Genomic DNA, 17,994 nt, shown 5'->3' with positions numbered 1-17,994 from the left:
TTCCCCCAACCCCTTCCCTCAAAATAAAAAAAGTATGATAACCATTTATTTAATAGAGATTTATATAGATGTTTCTGTACAACATGTATGCCTAACTGCAAATATGACCACACCTCAAAAGGAGGGTGTTTGTCTCAACAGCCAATGGGAATTCTCAGTTTAAAAGCGGATGGAAAGGCGGCCCCAACCAGAAAAGAGGACCCCCTTACGCTTTAAAAACCCTGGGACATCCTGGGTTCAATCCTCTGGCCCATGCAATATTTCTGGCTGAATTGGTAAGTCCAAACCTTTCTCCCAACCTCCTCTCTCTCTCTCTCTCTCTCTCTCTCTCTATATATATATATATATATATATATATATATATATATATATAGTTTAAGATTTTAAAATAATTTAACATGTGGGTCAACCTCTTATGGGATGTTTTTTTAAAAAGTCTCTATGGCTGAATCCTGTCCTTTAAAAGGCTTTGATGGGTGACCCTTGGTGGTAAAACTGAACCTATTTCACTTAACATTAAATTAAAATGTTATTTATTTGTTATTAAATTGTTATTATTAAATTGTTATTAATAGAGTTTTATATATTTTACATATAAAATATATATAGCTAATTTCCATAGCTATATATATTTCCATAGCCGTGTCTTGTTTGGTTAGGTGGGAGAAAGGCCCATTCAAAAAAAGTCAAGGAACATGAAAGGCCCCTGCAGATTATCTGTATATGCTTATCTACTGTATTGACCTAATTACTGTAACAAAAGAATGCTCCTCTGGAAATAGGTAATACACATTCAAACCATCCTAGGCAAATGGGTACTTATGGAAATCAGGGCTAATGAATTACTTGTGCCTGGTACTCTAACCTAATACACAATCCTATACCTCTAGGCTGGCTTCATTTGAGGTCAGATACCCAATTGTCATTTAATAGATTTTTATATATAATTTAACCTCTGAGGATGCCTGCCATAGATGTCCCCATTGGGGAGATGGTGGCGGGGTATAAATAAAGTATTATTATTATTATTATTATTATTATTATTATTATTATTATTATGTGGGCGAAACGTCAGGAGAGAATACTTTTGGAACATGGCCATTCAGCCCGAAAGACATACAACAACCCTATAATTTAATCTGTTTCATTGGAAGCTACGGCTTATTTTTACAACAGAAAATAGGGTACATTATTTTGTTTGTTTGCTTTATATAAATAATAACAAAAAGGATGTAGATTTTTATTTTATTTATTTATACAGGGAATATCAACCACTTTAGATTATAAACATATAACATAAATTCAACAATCGACAATTTTGTTTTACCATCCATTAGAGCATTCATGTATTTCACCCCACGTTCCTAGAAAAAATGAGAAATAAGATTCTGTTATGCTAGTTTTAATTAATTAATCTAATTACTATATTTATATATTGACCTTCTTACCAGAAAAGTGGGGGGGGGGGCAATTTGGCTCACAAATTATACGTACATACAATATATTATATTATTACCATAGTACAATATTAACATCATATATTACCATATTGTACTATGACACTATACGGTGATATTATTTATATATGTGTGTGTGTGTATGTGTATAATATTACCGGTATTATATTGTAATATTAATATTAGTATTATATTGTACCACATCGTAATATTATTACCAATATTATATGTACATACAATACTGTATATTATATATAATATTATTATCAATATTATATGTATATACAATAATGTATATTAAATTGAATATTATAAAGTTTTAAGAGTTTATTTTACTTACCAAGCCTCCATGACGGCAAAGCCATTTAGATTCATGATCTAGCAAGAATGCTGCGATGCATTCAGCTACATTATCGACATGAACTTCTGTGTAGGGCATTTTTCTGACTAAAATGCATCCAAATAATATTATAGAAAAAATTCTGCCCCAGTTAATCTTGCCATCGGAAAATGTTTGCTGCATCACATGTTGAAGGATTTCACAGCTCTGTGTGGGAGTGTCCAATTGCAGAGGTGATATTATAGGAAAGATCCTGGCATCCAACTCATTCATTTTTTGTAAAGAGATACATATCTCAGTATCTAATGATGTTTTGGGGGCTTTTCCAGCTGCCAAATTCAGGTAAGATTGAATAATCCTGAACGTTTGTTTTTCAATTTCTGGTAATCTGTCAGGGTGGGTACAATCCATGGTGTCTGGCGCGGTTTGGGTCTTGTATGGAAATGTGTCTCAGCAATGATTGCACAACCTGTTTAATGCTTGCCTCTTAACCCTCTCCACCTTCTTAGATTCAACAACTCAAACCATCAGAAATGAGCAACATCAACCAACATTTCTATCCTAACGTTCATATCCAGTACCCAGCCATCATAGAAAATATGCCGTTACCAGATGAAATTACTTATGAGGATGTGCAAATTTCTCAGCTGGAAGTGGATGATGCTCAAATGATGGGTTTGTCCTTATACTCCAAAGGTTATTTAATAATAAAATGAACGCCCACCCAGTGTGTGTGTGTCTTTTCTGAAATGATTGTCTGTTTTCCACAGAACAAGCACTTCGTCATGAGGATGCTGATTTCAAGACTGTGGAGAAACCAAAGGCTATTCCACCAACTTCCAAGCATGCAGGTAATGATGAATGGTAGTAAAACACAGTACATAAATACTACAACAAAAATTAACAAAGTCGCAATCACACAAAATAACAAACTTACAGAAATCAACAGAACATCTCTCTGTAAATATGAGAAACAGCTACTCAGGTGTATGTATTTGCATTTCCAGATAAGGAGACCAACATGCCCACTCCAAAGACTACCAATCTATCAACTTCAAAAACTCGAGGTAATTGTATGCCCCACAGAACATCTCTCTGTAAATATGAGAAATAGCCACACGTGATTGTGTTTAGGTATTTTATTATATTTATTATATCTTTTAGGAACCCGCTTGAAGCGAGCCAGGCCAGAAACTCAGGAATCAGCTAGACCTCAAAAGAAGAAGAAAGGCAACAATGACATTGTGCTGAATTCGGAAGATGATCATGACTGTGAAATTATGAGCACTGCGGGGGAATGCTTTGCTGAAATTCGTAGATTGAACGATGAAGCGGACGACAATTATAAACAGTCTATTGCTTTAAAAATGAGATTGGATCAAATTGTCGGTCATGAAATTCCAAAACTTCTCAAAGCAATTAAAGCATGTAAAAATTATAACCCTCTTACAAACTCAACTCACTATCAGATAGGTAGAGGGTTGCACAAGCGGGGTAGAAGAAAGCAAAAGAAGCTCACACCTAGAGAACTGTACTGGAAAAGGAGACGTAGATTGATAACAAAGGCGAGAAAAACTCTTGCCAGGTCCAGAAGTAAACAAAAACATAAAAGCAATAGAGACTCAATGAGGTCAGACCCGGCTTCTTCTTCCAGTACAGATACCCAGAGGGATGGACATTCTCCTGAACCTCAACAGGTAGAATCCCCATCTAACGAGGTTGAGTACCGACCTCAACAGGAAGACACCTCTGGTGAGGAGGATGATGGGTCACCCCCTGTGTTTGCAGAATGCGTGCACAGGTGGCAATTTACCTTTCCTAGTTATAACACATTGCGGATCGGGGAGGTATACCGTTTCAGAAATTTAGAAACCGTGAGGTCATATGCACAGGTTATAAATGCATTATACACAGCGATCCAGGGCATCTTAGACAATCTGAACCAGAGAATTGATCCCGAAGATTTTGTTCAGGTGAGAAGCCTTAGAAGCCTCAGGGTTACGAAATCCACTCTTCTCTTTTAAAAGAAGTAGGGATCTCTTTAATGCTGAGGAGTTTCTAGTCCAGCTGAGTCGTCTATTACAGAGCAATATGGAAATCTGCGCTCATGGTGATTTTGAGCTCGTGGTCACTATAACAAAACCGCCACAAGGTGGAGCACGTCGAAAACTGAGTTCCATTCCAGCCAGTGAAATAATTGCTAGGAAGAGACAGTATCTGATAGACCTGAATTATGCAGGTGGCAATATGTGTTTTGCTGGAGCTTTATTTGGTGTTATGAGTTTACATAAACCCACAGATTCAGAAATGTTGACAGCTGCTCAAAAACTGCATATGGAACTCGGATGGTCTGATCAAAAAAAGGTAACCCTTAATGATATTTCTACTGTTGAACAACATTTAAGAGTCAATATCGATGTTGCTTATTACTCAAAAAAGTCAGAGTGGGCTCTGTTTAAAACACAGGGCCCCATTTATCCTCAAGCCTATACTCTACTCTTACATGATGAGCATTTCTATGGGGTTCTGAATGTAAAAGCGCTATTTGGCATCCGAAACTACTGTCAATTTTGTCGCAAACTCTATAATCATGACCATCATTCATGTCTATTTTATTGCAGAATGTGTTTGAGAAAGGGGTGTGATAATGTGATAGGGAAACAGGTTCGATGCCCCCGATGTAAGTTTCATTGTAGGTCTGAGGCTTGCTTAAAATTACACCAACAGCTGGGTTTAGAGAAGAAAGTCAAATGTCTAGCGAGAATGTATTGTACAAAGTGTCGATATTATCAGGAGCTGGATCACGATGATGAAAAGTGTAAAGGGAGACAGTGTACGGTCTGCTGGGGTTACATTGTTGAAGATGAGGGTCATTTGTGTTACATGCAACCGCTTAAACAGCCAAAGCTTTCTGTGAAATATTTATTTTACGATTTTGAATGTCACCAGAGTACAGGGGCTCACGTGCCGAATTTTTGCTTTGTAAAAGCTTATTCTGGGGAGACTGTGGAGTGTTTTAAACCAGATTTTGTGGAGGAGAATAGTGGGTCTGAAGACAGTGATGGTGAAATTGAGGTGGAAGGGGAAAGGGAGCCATGGAAGTTTGCAGGCAAAACCTGGGAATTTAAGGGCGAAAACTGTATTGAACAATTTATTAAAACGTTTACAAAAGATGGAGCCTTTAAAGATGCAACATTCATAGCTCACAATTCAAAGGGATATGACTGTTATTTTATACTCTGACAGTTGGTGAAAGAAAAACTGGATGTTGAAATTATAGCACAGGGTGGGAAGTTGATCTGTGTTACTGTGGTAGGACTCTCCATAAAATTCATTGACTCACTCAGTCACCTACCCATGGCACTCTCTAAATTACCAAAGGCTTTGGGATTTGAGGATGCCAAGGGGTATTTTCCACATTATTTTAACAAGCCTGAGAATTGGGATTATGTAGGGCCAATGCCACAGCCCGAATGCTATGGCGTAGAATACATGATGCCTGCTGAAAAGGCAGCCTTTACAGCCTGGTATGCAGAGAACCAGTCAAAAACCTTTGATATGCAGAAAGAGCTTGCATTCTATTGTCAGAAGGATGTTGAGATTTTGGAGCAGGCCTGTACCAAGTACAGACATGAAATAGTGCAGCTCACAATGGGTATAAGAGAAGTCATGGTAGGCAAGAAAAAAGACAAAGTCAAGAGGTACAGGGTCGCTATTGATCCTTTTCAATACCCTACCATTGCAGGTGTGGCTCTCGCCATGTATAGGTTCAAATTTCTTAGGGTAAATACTATAGCGATTCCAAGTTGTAATGATTACCATAATCAGTACAAGCGATTCTCATCCGCCTCTATACAGTGGCTCTCTTTTGTCAGTCATAAGGAAAAAGTTGAAATACGTCACGCATTGAATGGTGGGGAGGTTAAAGTTGGAAATTATTTTCTGGATGGTTTTGCAGTTGTGGATGATAAGAAAGTTGCCTATGAGTATTTTGGTTGTTTTTTTCATGGTTGTTTGATTTGTTATTCTCCAGAGGAGGACAACCCCGTGGTGGGGAAATCTTACGAGTTTCTTTTTAACGCGACACAGAAAAGGACCGCGGAGCTCCAAAGCCTAGGGTTTGAAGTGCGTTCCATTTGGGAGCACGAGTGGAGAAATATGGTAAAAACAGATTTGGAAGTCCAGGCTTATCTTGCAAAAGCCAGTTTTCCTGAACCCCTAAAACCTCGCGATGCGCTTTTTGGGGGTCGTACAAATGCAATATGCCTCTATTATAAACCTAAAGATGGGGAATCTGTGAAATATTATGACTTTACTAGTCTGTACCCCTATGTAAACAAAACAAAAGAGTACCCCTTGGGGCATCCTGAAATCATTTACAAGGATTTCAAGCCCCTTTCAAATTATTTTGGACTAGTTAAGGCCAAGGTTTTTCCCCCTAGAAATCTCTATTTTCCAGTTTTGCCTTCCAGAATCTCTGGAAAACTCATGTTCGTACTGTGCTCAACCTGTGCAGAAGCACGACATCTGGACCCTTGTGACCACACAGATGAGGAAAGAGCGTTAATTGGAACATGGTGTACAATCGAGTTGAATGTAGCTATAGAGAAGGGCTACAAAGTTGTTGAAATTTATGAGGTGTGGCATTTTGAGCATCGTTCTGCAGATCTGTTTTCAGGGTATATAAAGATGCATCTTCGTCAAAAGCAGGAGGCTTCAGGTTACCCACAGTGGTGTGTGAGTAAACAAGATAAATCTAAATATATAAGGGATTATCATGCACGGGAGGGGGTGCGTTTACGCAGAAACAAGATTGCAGTGAATCCTGCAAAACGTCAAATTGCCAAACTGTTTTTAAACTCATTGTGGGGCAAGTTTGGACAGAGAACAAATTTACCTGTCACACAAGTACTGAGAGATCCTGAGGATTTCTTTCAGATTCTATTTTCTGATGCTTATAAGGTGTCCATGTCTGAATGTCTGGATGATGAGGCTGTCTGTCTCTCATGGAAATATTCAGAGGACCGTGTGACAACCGCTGGGCGTAAAAATGAATTCATAGCATGTTTTACCACTGCTTATGCTAGACTTGAACTCTACAAGTTGCTAGATAAATTAGGTAGACGTGTTTTGTATCACGACACGGACAGTGTCATTTTTGTGAGTCGGGAAGGGGAATGGGAACCGCCTCTAGGAGATTATTTAGGGGATCTTACTGACGAAATTTCATCAGGCCGGTCTATCACAGAATTTGTCAGTGTAGGTCCAAAATCCTATGGATATAAATTGACTGATGGCACAGCTTGTTTGAAAGTTAAGGGAATCACCCTGAATAGTGCTAACTGTGAGAAAATTAATTTCAGCAGTCTAAAAGACTTGGCATTCGCTTACGTCTCGGACAAGAAAGGCTGCCAGCCTCGTGAAATTGTGATACATCAGCCGGGTATTGTTCGAAATAAGCGTCAGTGGACGCTTCATACGAAAACCCTCAAAAAAACACAGAAGGTTGTTTTTGATAAAAGAGTAATTAAAGACGGATTTACAACGCTCCCTTATGGATACTGATTTGCAGACCCGATGGCAGCATCCCTTCTCTGCTATTCTAGCAGGTCCGAGCGGCTGTGGTAAAACCTTTTTTATAAAAAATATGCTGGATAATGCCGATCATGTGTTCTCTGTACTACCTCAAAATATTGTGTGGTTTTACAGTTGCTGGCAACCCCTGTACAATGAACTCCAATGTAAATACCCCTTTATCCAGTTTGTGCAGGGTTTACCTGAAAAATTTGATGATGATGAATTGTTACCACCCAATAAAGTCAATTTTATAGTAATCGATGATTTGATGCAGCCTGCTTGCGATAACCGTGGTTTGGAGATGTGTTTCACCCAGTATGTCCATCACCGGAATATAAGTGTTTTCCTCATCACACAAAATATTTTTTGCAAAGGAAAAAGCAACAGAACCATCAGTCTTAATGCAAAATATATGGTACTGTTTAAAAACCCCCGGGATAAACTACAAATTGCTACTTTGGCACGACAGATGTATCCAGGAAATGTGAGTTTTTTCATGGAATCCTACGCAGACGCAACAAGCAAACCTCACGGTTATTTAATGATAGATTTGAATGGTACTACACCCGAAACATACAGATTAAGAACTGGAATCTTCCCACCAGATTGGCCTGTGGTATATTTGATGAAGAAAAAATCCCGGAGTTACAAAAGGCAACTGTTTTAAAACGGCGTAGGACCTGCGGCTGCCTGCTCCTCCTGGATAATATGTCCAATCGTGTAAAGAGAAACCTGGAACTTTTAAAACTACTTATTAAGGTACCTCCACGCCAGAGAAAAGCCATTTTGTGCACGGGCTCCAATGATTTAATTGCTACTATCTCAGAAATAGCACTCAATACTTTAAAGGGAAACATCCCCTTGGCCCCGCACCAGCTACGGGCGTTGAGAAAAAGGCGCCGCCTTATTAGAATTCTGGGAAACAGCAAAGTGTCTCTTCGAAAAAAGAAGTGCCTTGTGAAACAGTCTGGAGGGTTTTTGGGACCTCTGCTAAGTTTTGCCGTTCCTCTGTTAACCAGTTTTCTAACCAAACAGTGATGGAATATGCTGAAAAAATGTATCTGGTTCCCAGCCGTCAACTGGATCAATTAAGAGGCGCACCTCCCAAGGATGAAAACATCCGAACTACAGCCATCTCATCCCTAGATAGAGAAATGCAAGAGATTCTACGAAGGTCTGATTTATCCGAACATGAAAAAGCACGACTCTACGATACCTTACTTCAAAAATATTTAACTCATGTAAAACAGAGGGATGCTGAGAAGCAAAGTTTAAATCTGTTTCTATCTGAACCACCTGCTGAAGAAACACCACAGCCCCCTTCTGACACCGTGTTTCGTGAAGTGGTGGATGGCCTGCCTGCTAGATACAAGAATCATGCGAGATTGATGCTCAGCAAAATAAGCCAAAACAAGAATATTTCTACATGGGATGATAAAGGATCCTTTGTGTATAAAGGAGCGGTGATTCCCGGATCTAACATCTTGGACCTGGTCAAAGCTGCGATCCAAACTCACGCCTTACCTGTCACACGTCTCCCTAAAGGGTGGGATGCCTTTATGAGGGCCTTGGCCGAAATAAACACCCCGACATCTGTGGTTGGTAATACGTCCAATAGAGAACTTCTGGACTATCTAAAGAACCCTAAGGGTTCACCCCCAACTCAAACTCCGTCTCTGTCACGCAGATCTTCTAAAAAGCAACGCCAGGCCAGCACCCCTGCATGGCTCAGCTTATAATACATTTTATTTTCAATGAATAAAATACTTATATTCTTAAAACCTATTTTGTTGTTTGTGAATGTTCTTTTAAAAACGACAGACACGTATCATATTCCAAAAGCAGCTCTAGGAGGAGCTTTTTATTAAACACGATTATGAAATGCACTACAGGACATACATTGTTGTATCGTTTGGAACATATCCGAGGCACGTGGTCTTGTGTTCATTTTCTTTACAAATTGAAGAACCATTTTGTCATTTTTATCCAAATCGTCGGAATATAATGTGTGAATATTTTTAAAGTCCAGTCCCTTGCAGCGTTGATGAAGGAAAAATATGCAGTGATGTCCGCAAACAACAGAGTCTGAGGCCTGTACAGGCCTGCATTGATACACAGTTTTGTCGGCGTTTCTTTTTAAAAAGTTCACGATGGTTTTGGGAAACAAGGCATAGTCAGGAGGGTGTCCATATGAGTCAAAAAATTCTGCAGTTCTTTCATTCGGCAGGTAAACAGCTAACCAGTGTTCCCCAGGGAGGTTATGGGGATGAGTGTTGATAATCAATGCGAGCGGCCTTTGCTGCAGATGCTTTCTCGGAAGCATGTCACATGGTAACACCCCATAGAAACTCTTTTGAGTATAGGGATTTGAGCTTAGTAGATGAGTTAACTGAAGGCTATCCATCTCACATATAATCAAACAAGACATTTCTCCTGTGATTTATTTCTATCACGTTGTCAAAAACACCGTAAACCAGCATATTGACGGTTGTTGGTAGAGGCTTGGCGAAACGCAGCTCTGCCCTCAGGTTTCCAGTTTTAATCAGGGAGTAGTGGTCGGCACATTCTTGATCTGGAGTCAAGTCAAACGCAAAGAGCGTGTAGCCTTTTGCATACTCCTCACGGTTAATTAGAAGTGCGCTGTCTTTCATGTGTTTGCCAGCAGTCTGAACCAAACTCATATATTCTCTCACACAATTATCCTCTTCAAAATTGGGCTGAAATGGTTTCATGGGATACTGTTCTCCATCCAAGTAGAGAGCTGCAAAATTGATGTCATAATGCTTAAAGTTGAAAGGGTTTTTATTGTATGCACCACTGAAAGAATCGTTATCGACCAACCCTATCACCACCTGTTTAGGAAGTTGACCCAAAAACAGGTTCTCTTGATTGGAGACACGGCTCCCTACCGGTATGCTGAATACTTTCATGCTTACACGGTCCACCGGGTATTTGGCATTAGATGTCAAGAGGGCTTCAGCATGTCCAAGGCGGACACCGGGTGTCAATTTCACTTTTTTGACAAAGAGGGAGGCTGATAAAATATGTAATTTGTAACGCTTGTTTGCATCATTGCTCATTAAGCAGAAGGCATTTTTATTGCGGGTAAGTTTAATTTTCACATCGACACCGTTCAGCAGCAGTTTTTCTTGAAAAAACAGGTCAGCATGGAGATGTCCCATCAAGTCTATTTTTCTACTACCGGCTCCCAGGGTTGCTCTTTTGATAAAACCATCATTTTCTCCATCCAACTCGGTAGACTCATGCTCCCCAGCATCATCTTTATAAAAAAGCCCCGCTGTAAATTGCGTGGCTAGTGTGTCTTCGCAATAGTTCAGCACGGATTCAATGTATGCTCTGTAAGGATAGCAGTTGTTACTTTGACTGATGAGACGGTCCCCTAAAGTCACATCTAACTGACTGAAAATGGAGGCTATCGGGTAATTCACGAGGCCTACCGCAGCATCGTTGGGGAGGTTTGTTCCGTCTTCATTCACCACTTTACACGTCAAATATAGAAGTGTGTTGTTGAGATCCATGTAGTCTTCACCATTTCCAGCAATAAAAAAATCCAAGGGTGCGGCTTCTGTAAGAGCCGTTAGTGGGGGTACTTCGATATAAAGGCTTCTCTCGATACTAGTTTGTGTAGGCCCAATGTGAAACAAATCTAGTTCAGATTTAGTGCACTCTTCAGAACATCCGTGAATAAAAGCCATGATGCTGTTTTAGAATATATCGCTCATAGACTGTATCCTCTGCCTCTTTCTCGCTCCACGACGCTTCTGTGGTTTCTTTCTATGCTGCGCTTTCCTTTTAACAGGGCGGGGCGGGCCTTTCAACCTCACTTGTGATGCTTTTCTTTTTAAGCCTCTTCTCCTTCTAATATACATCAGCCCTGATCCCTCTTGTGGGTTTTCATGGGTTGTTTTGTTTAGAACGGCCTGTGTAAAATGACCGACCATGTCTTAGGCTATATTACGCGCAGCTGTTTTTGCGTGGGGTTTAATGATGTCCAGGCCTCTTCTCAAAAGCGGTACAGCTTTTCGGAAAAGGCTCCTGAAAATCCCACCCAGTCCTGAGCCGTACATTTGGGGGATACCATGATAACCCGGAAGTCCATTTCCAGCTTGTGCTCTGTAATAGTTTTTATAAAGACCGGGATCCCCATAGGATTTCAGGATGACCATTTTCTTTTTTAAAGATCCAATGTCCTCCTGGGACGGAAGTGTAGCTTCACAATCACCTTTCCAAAGCGAAATGGTATCTTTTTGTTCTGGTCTGACTTTATCTCAACAGTGAGAGTGTCGATGTGGTGTTTGCTCACCGGAATGTAGTGAGGTTTATCGTAACAAATGTTGACACACTCGTTATTCTTTCCCTTCACAGGTACGCAGCGCAGCAGAGGCACGTAGAAATCACCAACGAGCTGGTGCTCCACTATATTAGTGTAAACATATAATGTGTTGAAACCTCCTGTGATGTCTGCTGAGAAAGCTGACGCTCTGAGAGGAATGTTGGGAGACAGTCCTAATATACGCTGTAATTCCACGTCAGCTTCGATTGTACACTGATTCTCGGGTTTAATTAGGACCTTTCTGGTTGCGGGGTCATACTTAAGAATCGCATCGGGCGGTCTCTTGCGTGATGATATGCGCTCGTTCATGTATTCCAACAGCTCGGGGATGCTGGAATAATATCCATTCTGCAGCTGGAAGGACCACTTCTTTTCCCCCTGTGCAATTTCAAAGCGTGGGTCGGTGGTCACGTTATTCCAGGTGTGGGGGTACTGTATCTCAACTAGTCCTACTTCCCATGCCCCTGAGAGCTCTAGAGGTTTTGCTAAAGATATAGTAAAGCTTGAAATGCTGTTCCTAGGGAAGGCTCTAGCACTCGCGTTGCTAGGTAGTGTGAGATAAAAACTACCTCCCCCCATTTTCCTAGGCGTATAAAAAACACTGCCGCTACTCAGGTTCTGTTACTTCGGAAGCCAGAACCCAACTGTTGAACTTGCTAGGCCAGCCTAACCATTTCACTAGGCATTGCTTTCTCGCACCCCGACCTTTTGTGGCTAGAATTTTTTCAATCCTGTAGATGCGGTCTTTGTCAGTATTAATCTTTTGCAGTTCTTCAGGATAAAAGGTGCCAATGACATCTTCACCCGCATAATCTTTCAATAGAAATACAGGCCTGGATGTTTTTTGAAGAACCTGGTCCACGATGAATATCTCACTGGTAAAATTCTGTTCGTACCCCTTAGCAAATTTACCCTTGGAAATCCTCACATGGTCTCCTTTTCTGAATTGCGATAACTCCTCTTTTCTTTTCACATGTGGCCCATAAACTTTCCTCCACACGTCTAGAGCGTTGGAATCGTTAACATCTACGGGCCTTGTTTTGATAGTATGGTGAAAACTGTGGTTATAACTTTTGAGGAACATAGGCAATACATCAATATATGTAAAAGTGTTATGAGCTGTGAAATATCTCCACATTTTTGTTTTTAAAGTTCTGTTAAACCGCTCCACAACTCCTGCTTTAACTTCATTGTTGGTGACAAAGTGGTGAACCCCATGATGTTTCAACAGAGTGCTTACCGCCTTGTTTAGAAACTCCCGACCCCGGTCTGTCTGTAATTTTTCAGGTTTTCGACCATCTTGAGTGAAGATAGTGTTAAAGGCCTCCGACACCTCTCTACCTGACTTATCCTTCAGAGGCAACCCCCATGCGTATTTAGACAGGATATCTATCACTGTTAAAATGTACTTGTAACCCCTGTTAAACTTGGAAAGTCGCTGCATATCCACTAAATCAGCCTGCCATTGAGAATCCACATGAGATACAATAGTCTTGTTTCTTTTAAAATGGATCCTTGCTGGCCTGTGTAACGTGTAACTGTCTTGTTTGGATAGCCATTGAGTAACATCCCCCTTCCTTACAGTTTTGCATTGTTTTTTGGCCTCTTGAAAAAGCGGCCAAACACCTCCGAGGCTTCCTACCTTACCCGGCGAAAAATATATTTTCTTTAGGATTTCATCGGACTCTGACATTATGTCACCGAATGCAAGTATGAACACAGGGGTACAAAACAAACCAATTTTATTGTGAGACACACATAGCAGCTCTGCTCTGCAGAACAGGCTTTAAACACGCGGCATGCTGAAAAGCTCCATGGTCTGAGAGTCGCCAATCTGAAGATCCTCCACATCACCAGAAAACTGGATACAGCCCTACGGAGATCAAACAAATAGCATTGAGTCTACAACACTCATTTCATCATTCCTAAAGATATCTCATATTGCTCACACATCTCCCTTCCCCATACCAGACCAATCCCCACCAACTCCCCAAACAAGTATTCTAACACGTACCGTAATATTCTCGAAACCATCAGTTGTGTTTTCATCAACAGCCATGACTTCCTTTTCCGCCGCTCCATCCTTCAACAGCTCCTCTAGGAGTGACCGATGGACGCATCTGCCTGAGGTTGGTTCTTCTCCCATTCTCTCAATATCCTTATAGTCTGTTTTACAAAGCATCTCTTCATCCGCCTCTTCAAGAACAGCAGTAGCATCAGCATGATACATTCTCGGCATTTCAGGGAAAAGCTTTTTCAAATCGATCCTGTCTGTGCCCTGATCATTTAAATCAGGCTTAACCTCTGTGAATTTATTTTTCACAGCATAAAGACCTGGTAATAAGTTAAGCCTTGTCGGAGGTTTAGCATTCGAGGATTCTCGCGGCTTTTTAGGACTATTCATTGGTGTCACAGGTAGGGAAAGTCCTGTTGTTCCTGACATGTTTGGATAGGCCCAATACCTATAGCCGCTTTCAGCTCTTCTTTTCATAGCAGTTTGTTTCTTTCTAGGCACTTCCGGTACTGAAAGGCACGCTGAGCTTGAAGGGCCATCTGGTGATTCCATATTTTCCATTCCTCTGAAAGCAGTCAAGGGATGCACTAAAACTCACATGGAGTATTTATTCCTAAAAGCTCTGCCCTAATGGGCCCTCCCAGTATCACATGATGACCTTATGGGCCTAAATCCATTGGCTGTTGGTCACAGAGCACAGAGCTCACCACTAAGACCTAGCACACGGTCCTGGCTGCCCCATTTCCTCAAGCAGAGGGGTCAGTCTAGGCAAGGGGCCTTTCAGCCCATACGCATCACCATGAATGCCTCATTGAAACATGTCTGTGCTTGCCCCTGGGGGGGGGGTGGGCTGTGGGTTGTGGGAGGGCTTCACCTCAGGGGGAAGGGTCTCCCGGGATTGCATTTCCTGTTTTTAGGAGGAGGGAGTTCCTCTTTTAGGAGGTGGCACTTCCTGCTTCAAGGGGCAGGACTTCCTGCTTCAAGGGGGCGTGGCACCTGTCAAAAATGAGTTTGACGAGAGGTGGCCCCTATTACTACTGATAATTCCTGGGATCCATAGGAAGCTGTGGGGATTGGGGAGCTGTAGTCCTCAAAAGGAGTTTTTCCCAAGCCCAAAGTTCCTCTAGTCTGTTTTTAATTCTTGAGAAATGTTATTTGATCCTGTAAGCCAAGCAGGGCCTTGAGACAGCTACTTAGTCTAAGAAATCTGCGTTTAGAATGAACTCTGGCTATTCCTTTTCTTTCTTTTCTGACCTTTGTCATCTTCTAGCCTTGCAACTGCTGTTGGCCCTTTCAACTCTCTCCTACCACCTTGGAGCTTAACATGCTGGCTTTAATTCTGCCTATGCCTCTAACCCTGTGATCTTCCTTTCTCTGATCTGGTGTCTGACCTTCTGCCAGTTTGTGACAACATCCATTGTCTTTCTCTTCCTGCCCATCTGTGCTTGAAACCCAATTACAACCTGTCTCAGATACCAAGGCTTCATGCTAAGGTTGTTGAAATGAACAATACTTTACTGTTTTATACATTTATACTGTCCTGTTTGTGTTCATGAAACTGCATCATTTTTACATGAATAGTGAACATTGATTTTATGAAGCAGTTTCACCCTTTGACAGGAACAGCCCTACAACCTCCTCACATGGGGGAAAATGAGCACGCTGCCAGGATGCTTCCTCCCCAGACCCCACCAAATGGCACCAAAGAGGAAGCAGTGCACTTCTCCTAATAATAATAATAATAATAATAATAATAATAATAATAATAATAATAATATATTTTTGAATCCCTCCACCATCTCCCCGAAGGAACTCGGGGCGGCTAACATGGGGCCTAGCCCAAAAGAAAATAAGGTATAAACAAGTTAAAATATAAAGTAAAAACAATAACAATAACAGTATAACAATCAAATAAAAACAGATTCAAGCACGAATTATACAGGTAAAACCATGACAGTAAGATAAAAGAAAAAGTCATAAAAACAACATCACTATTAATGAATAGGATGAAGATAAAGGGAGTAAAGAAGAAAGGGATAAAGAAGAATGGGGGGAAGCCGGGCAGTGATGCTTCTCCCCATGGGATGAGGTAAGGGGTGCAGTGGGTGATGCGGGGTGTGGGGCAACATGAACTCTGGTGGTCATTGGACTCACAAACTCTGAATATAGAGTTCTACTTTCTATGAATGTATGTGTGTTGGTAACACATTGATTATATTTTTGGTTTAGAGACGTGTTTTTTGAAACATTTAGTATATTTTGAATCTTTATCATCCTTGGCTGTACATTGAATGTTCTATGACAATAGCATATATAGAAATTACTGGTTTATAGTTTACTAGCTTTGCCCGGCCACGCGTTGCTGTGGCTTATGGGAATCCTTTGTTGGCCAGGTGGAATTGCAGTGAATAGCCTTGCAGTCTCAAAACCTGGCCGTTTTCTGGAGTAGCTGGAGCTGTTTGTTGTATGAACGTAGAGGCATTGATGAGGGGCTGTGCTGCCAAGTTTAGTGTTTCTGGGATGGGTGGTTTTGTTGTTTTGTCCTAGGCCGAAATGTCATTACCCTTTTATATATATAGACATTATTGGATTACATTTCTAGTTATAGTGGCCTCTTGCCTTTGCATTTCAGGGAAACCCTTTTTTGTATCAGTTCTTTTCTCACCATCCCACATTTCTCCCTGTCTCCATAGCTTACTTCAGTTGGCACAAACTGAGCTCAAAGTGTAAAAGGGAAGAGGTGAGGTGAGGATGAAATGCAAATTTGCTCTTCACAGTAGGTGTAGGCAAAAGCAAACTGATGAAGCCTCTCTTTGTTTGTATGTTTTCTTCATTAATACTGATTTTCAAATTCACTACATTCTGATGTTATCAGTCGCACATGTCCCAGACCATGTCTATATGGGCCAAACAAAACAGGTTCACGTTGCAACTGCTGCAAGGAGTCCATACAATACATGGCTGGTTTCACAGCAGAAGTGCTGACTCTAGCTATTAATATAACACAAAGGGAACTACAAATAACACTGGAGCTTTCAGGATGCTTTGGAATGATACCAGTGTTTTGAGGTGTGGTCAGGTGGATCAGACTCAATCTAACTCAATCCAGTGTCTATATGTTAAACAGATCCACTACTGTGTCACCAACTGGAAGCAGCTTCCTGGCAGAGCCTTGCTGGTGACATTGCTTTTGCTGTTCACATTCCTGGCACCCTGTTTGGATCTCAGCAGACGCAATGCTGCCAGTAAGGGTCTGCCTGGGAGTGGCTTTTGACTAAAGAAACAACAGTGTTGGTGGCCCCAATGCCCTCAGAAATAACTTGTGCCTAAAAGATTTTCTTGAAGGGGTAACATGATTCTCCTCTTACAAAACTTTTTTCTTGGGAGCATGATAGTTTTTGTCTGTCCTTTTCTCCTGTTTCCTTTTACTAGTTCCTAGTATTCCATGGCATAACTAAAGATCCATAATGTTGGACCATTGGGTGTGATTCTTGGAATAGGATGACACTTCCCACCTCAAATAATTACAATAATACAGGAAAAAATCAGGGCTGATTGGGATTTTATAGGGCAATTTAATTTCATAATACAAAGAAGCAAAGCAATAGCGGAGAAAAAAATAGGAGAAAGAAATCAGACCTCCCCCCCCCCCAAGAATTTTTTCAGAAGTGGCTAATAAATACACCTGTTCTAATCTAAATTAGATGCAGTTCTTATGCAGCAAGATGATTTATGAGAGCAGTGTTCAGCTACAAACAAATTTATGTACTTTATATATTTATGTGTACTGAAATGTTCTGTAGTTCTTATTCCCTGACTTATTTGCCCTTGGGTTGCAACAGCAGATTTCAAACAGCCAAAAGCATCTTTAAAAGGTTATAGGATGCACAGCTTTGGTCTTTTATACTTCATTTTTCTTGTTTTTATGCATTGGATGTGAGAGTATTGTCAGGTGTGTGTGTGTTGGAAGGAGGAGGTCATGGGAGTGTGGGAGACCTCTTCATGCACGTGTCCTTGTCTCTTTCCAGGTCTGTGTCCTGTTTGGCAATTTCATCTGACCACTCAGCATTGTATCTCAATGGATAATCCTCTCCCAAGCATGTTTATTGACCTTTACAGCCCTGGATGTCTCTTGGCAAATTTTAGTTTTGCAGGAGCTTTGGGGACATGCTTATACTGATGTTTCCTTAAAATCATTTTGTTCCCACAATATAACCATGGCAAGGAAACATTAGCCATGTAATCTCACATA

The 17,994-nt window shown here is 40.9% G+C and overlaps 2 protein-coding genes across 2 annotated transcripts; both read right to left on the bottom strand.

The window, feature by feature from the left end:
- Nucleotides 1-9,779: 9,779 nt before the first annotated feature.
- Nucleotides 9,780-11,090, bottom strand: LOC134295912 (uncharacterized protein F54H12.2-like). The gene has a single exon (XM_062969413.1). The coding sequence runs from the start codon at nt 11,088-11,090 to the stop codon at nt 9,780-9,782; it is 1,311 nt and encodes a 436-aa protein (XP_062825483.1).
- A 2,363-nt stretch (nt 11,091-13,453) lies between these two features.
- Nucleotides 13,454-14,303, bottom strand: LOC107983908 (uncharacterized). Its single transcript, XM_062972162.1, has 2 exons — nt 13,743-14,303; nt 13,454-13,601 (listed from the first exon to the last, which is right to left on the bottom strand). The coding sequence occupies exons 1-2, from the start codon at nt 14,301-14,303 to the stop codon at nt 13,515-13,517; spliced, it is 648 nt and encodes a 215-aa protein (XP_062828232.1). The 3' UTR covers nt 13,454-13,514.
- Nucleotides 14,304-17,994: the final 3,691 nt, after the last annotated feature.

The sequence above is a fragment of the Anolis carolinensis genome, chromosome 2 (genome assembly GCF_035594765.1).
Source record: "Anolis carolinensis isolate JA03-04 chromosome 2, rAnoCar3.1.pri, whole genome shotgun sequence".
Taxonomy (NCBI): domain Eukaryota; kingdom Metazoa; phylum Chordata; class Lepidosauria; order Squamata; family Dactyloidae; genus Anolis; species Anolis carolinensis.
Note: the sequence above shows the minus strand (reverse complement) of the source record. Positions and strands in the feature narration are given on the sequence as shown.

Coding starts and splice junctions, on each gene's coding strand:
- LOC134295912 (XM_062969413.1), bottom strand. CDS start 11,090: ATGGCTTTTATTCACGGATGTTCTGAAGAGTGCACTAAATCTGAACTA.
- LOC107983908 (XM_062972162.1), bottom strand. CDS start 14,303: ATGGAAAATATGGAATCACCAGATGGCCCTTCAAGCTCAGCGTGCCTT. Junction 13,602..13,742: donor ATGGTTTCGAGAATATTACG/GTACGTGTTAGA, acceptor TGATCTCCGTAG/GGCTGTATCCAGTTTTCTGG.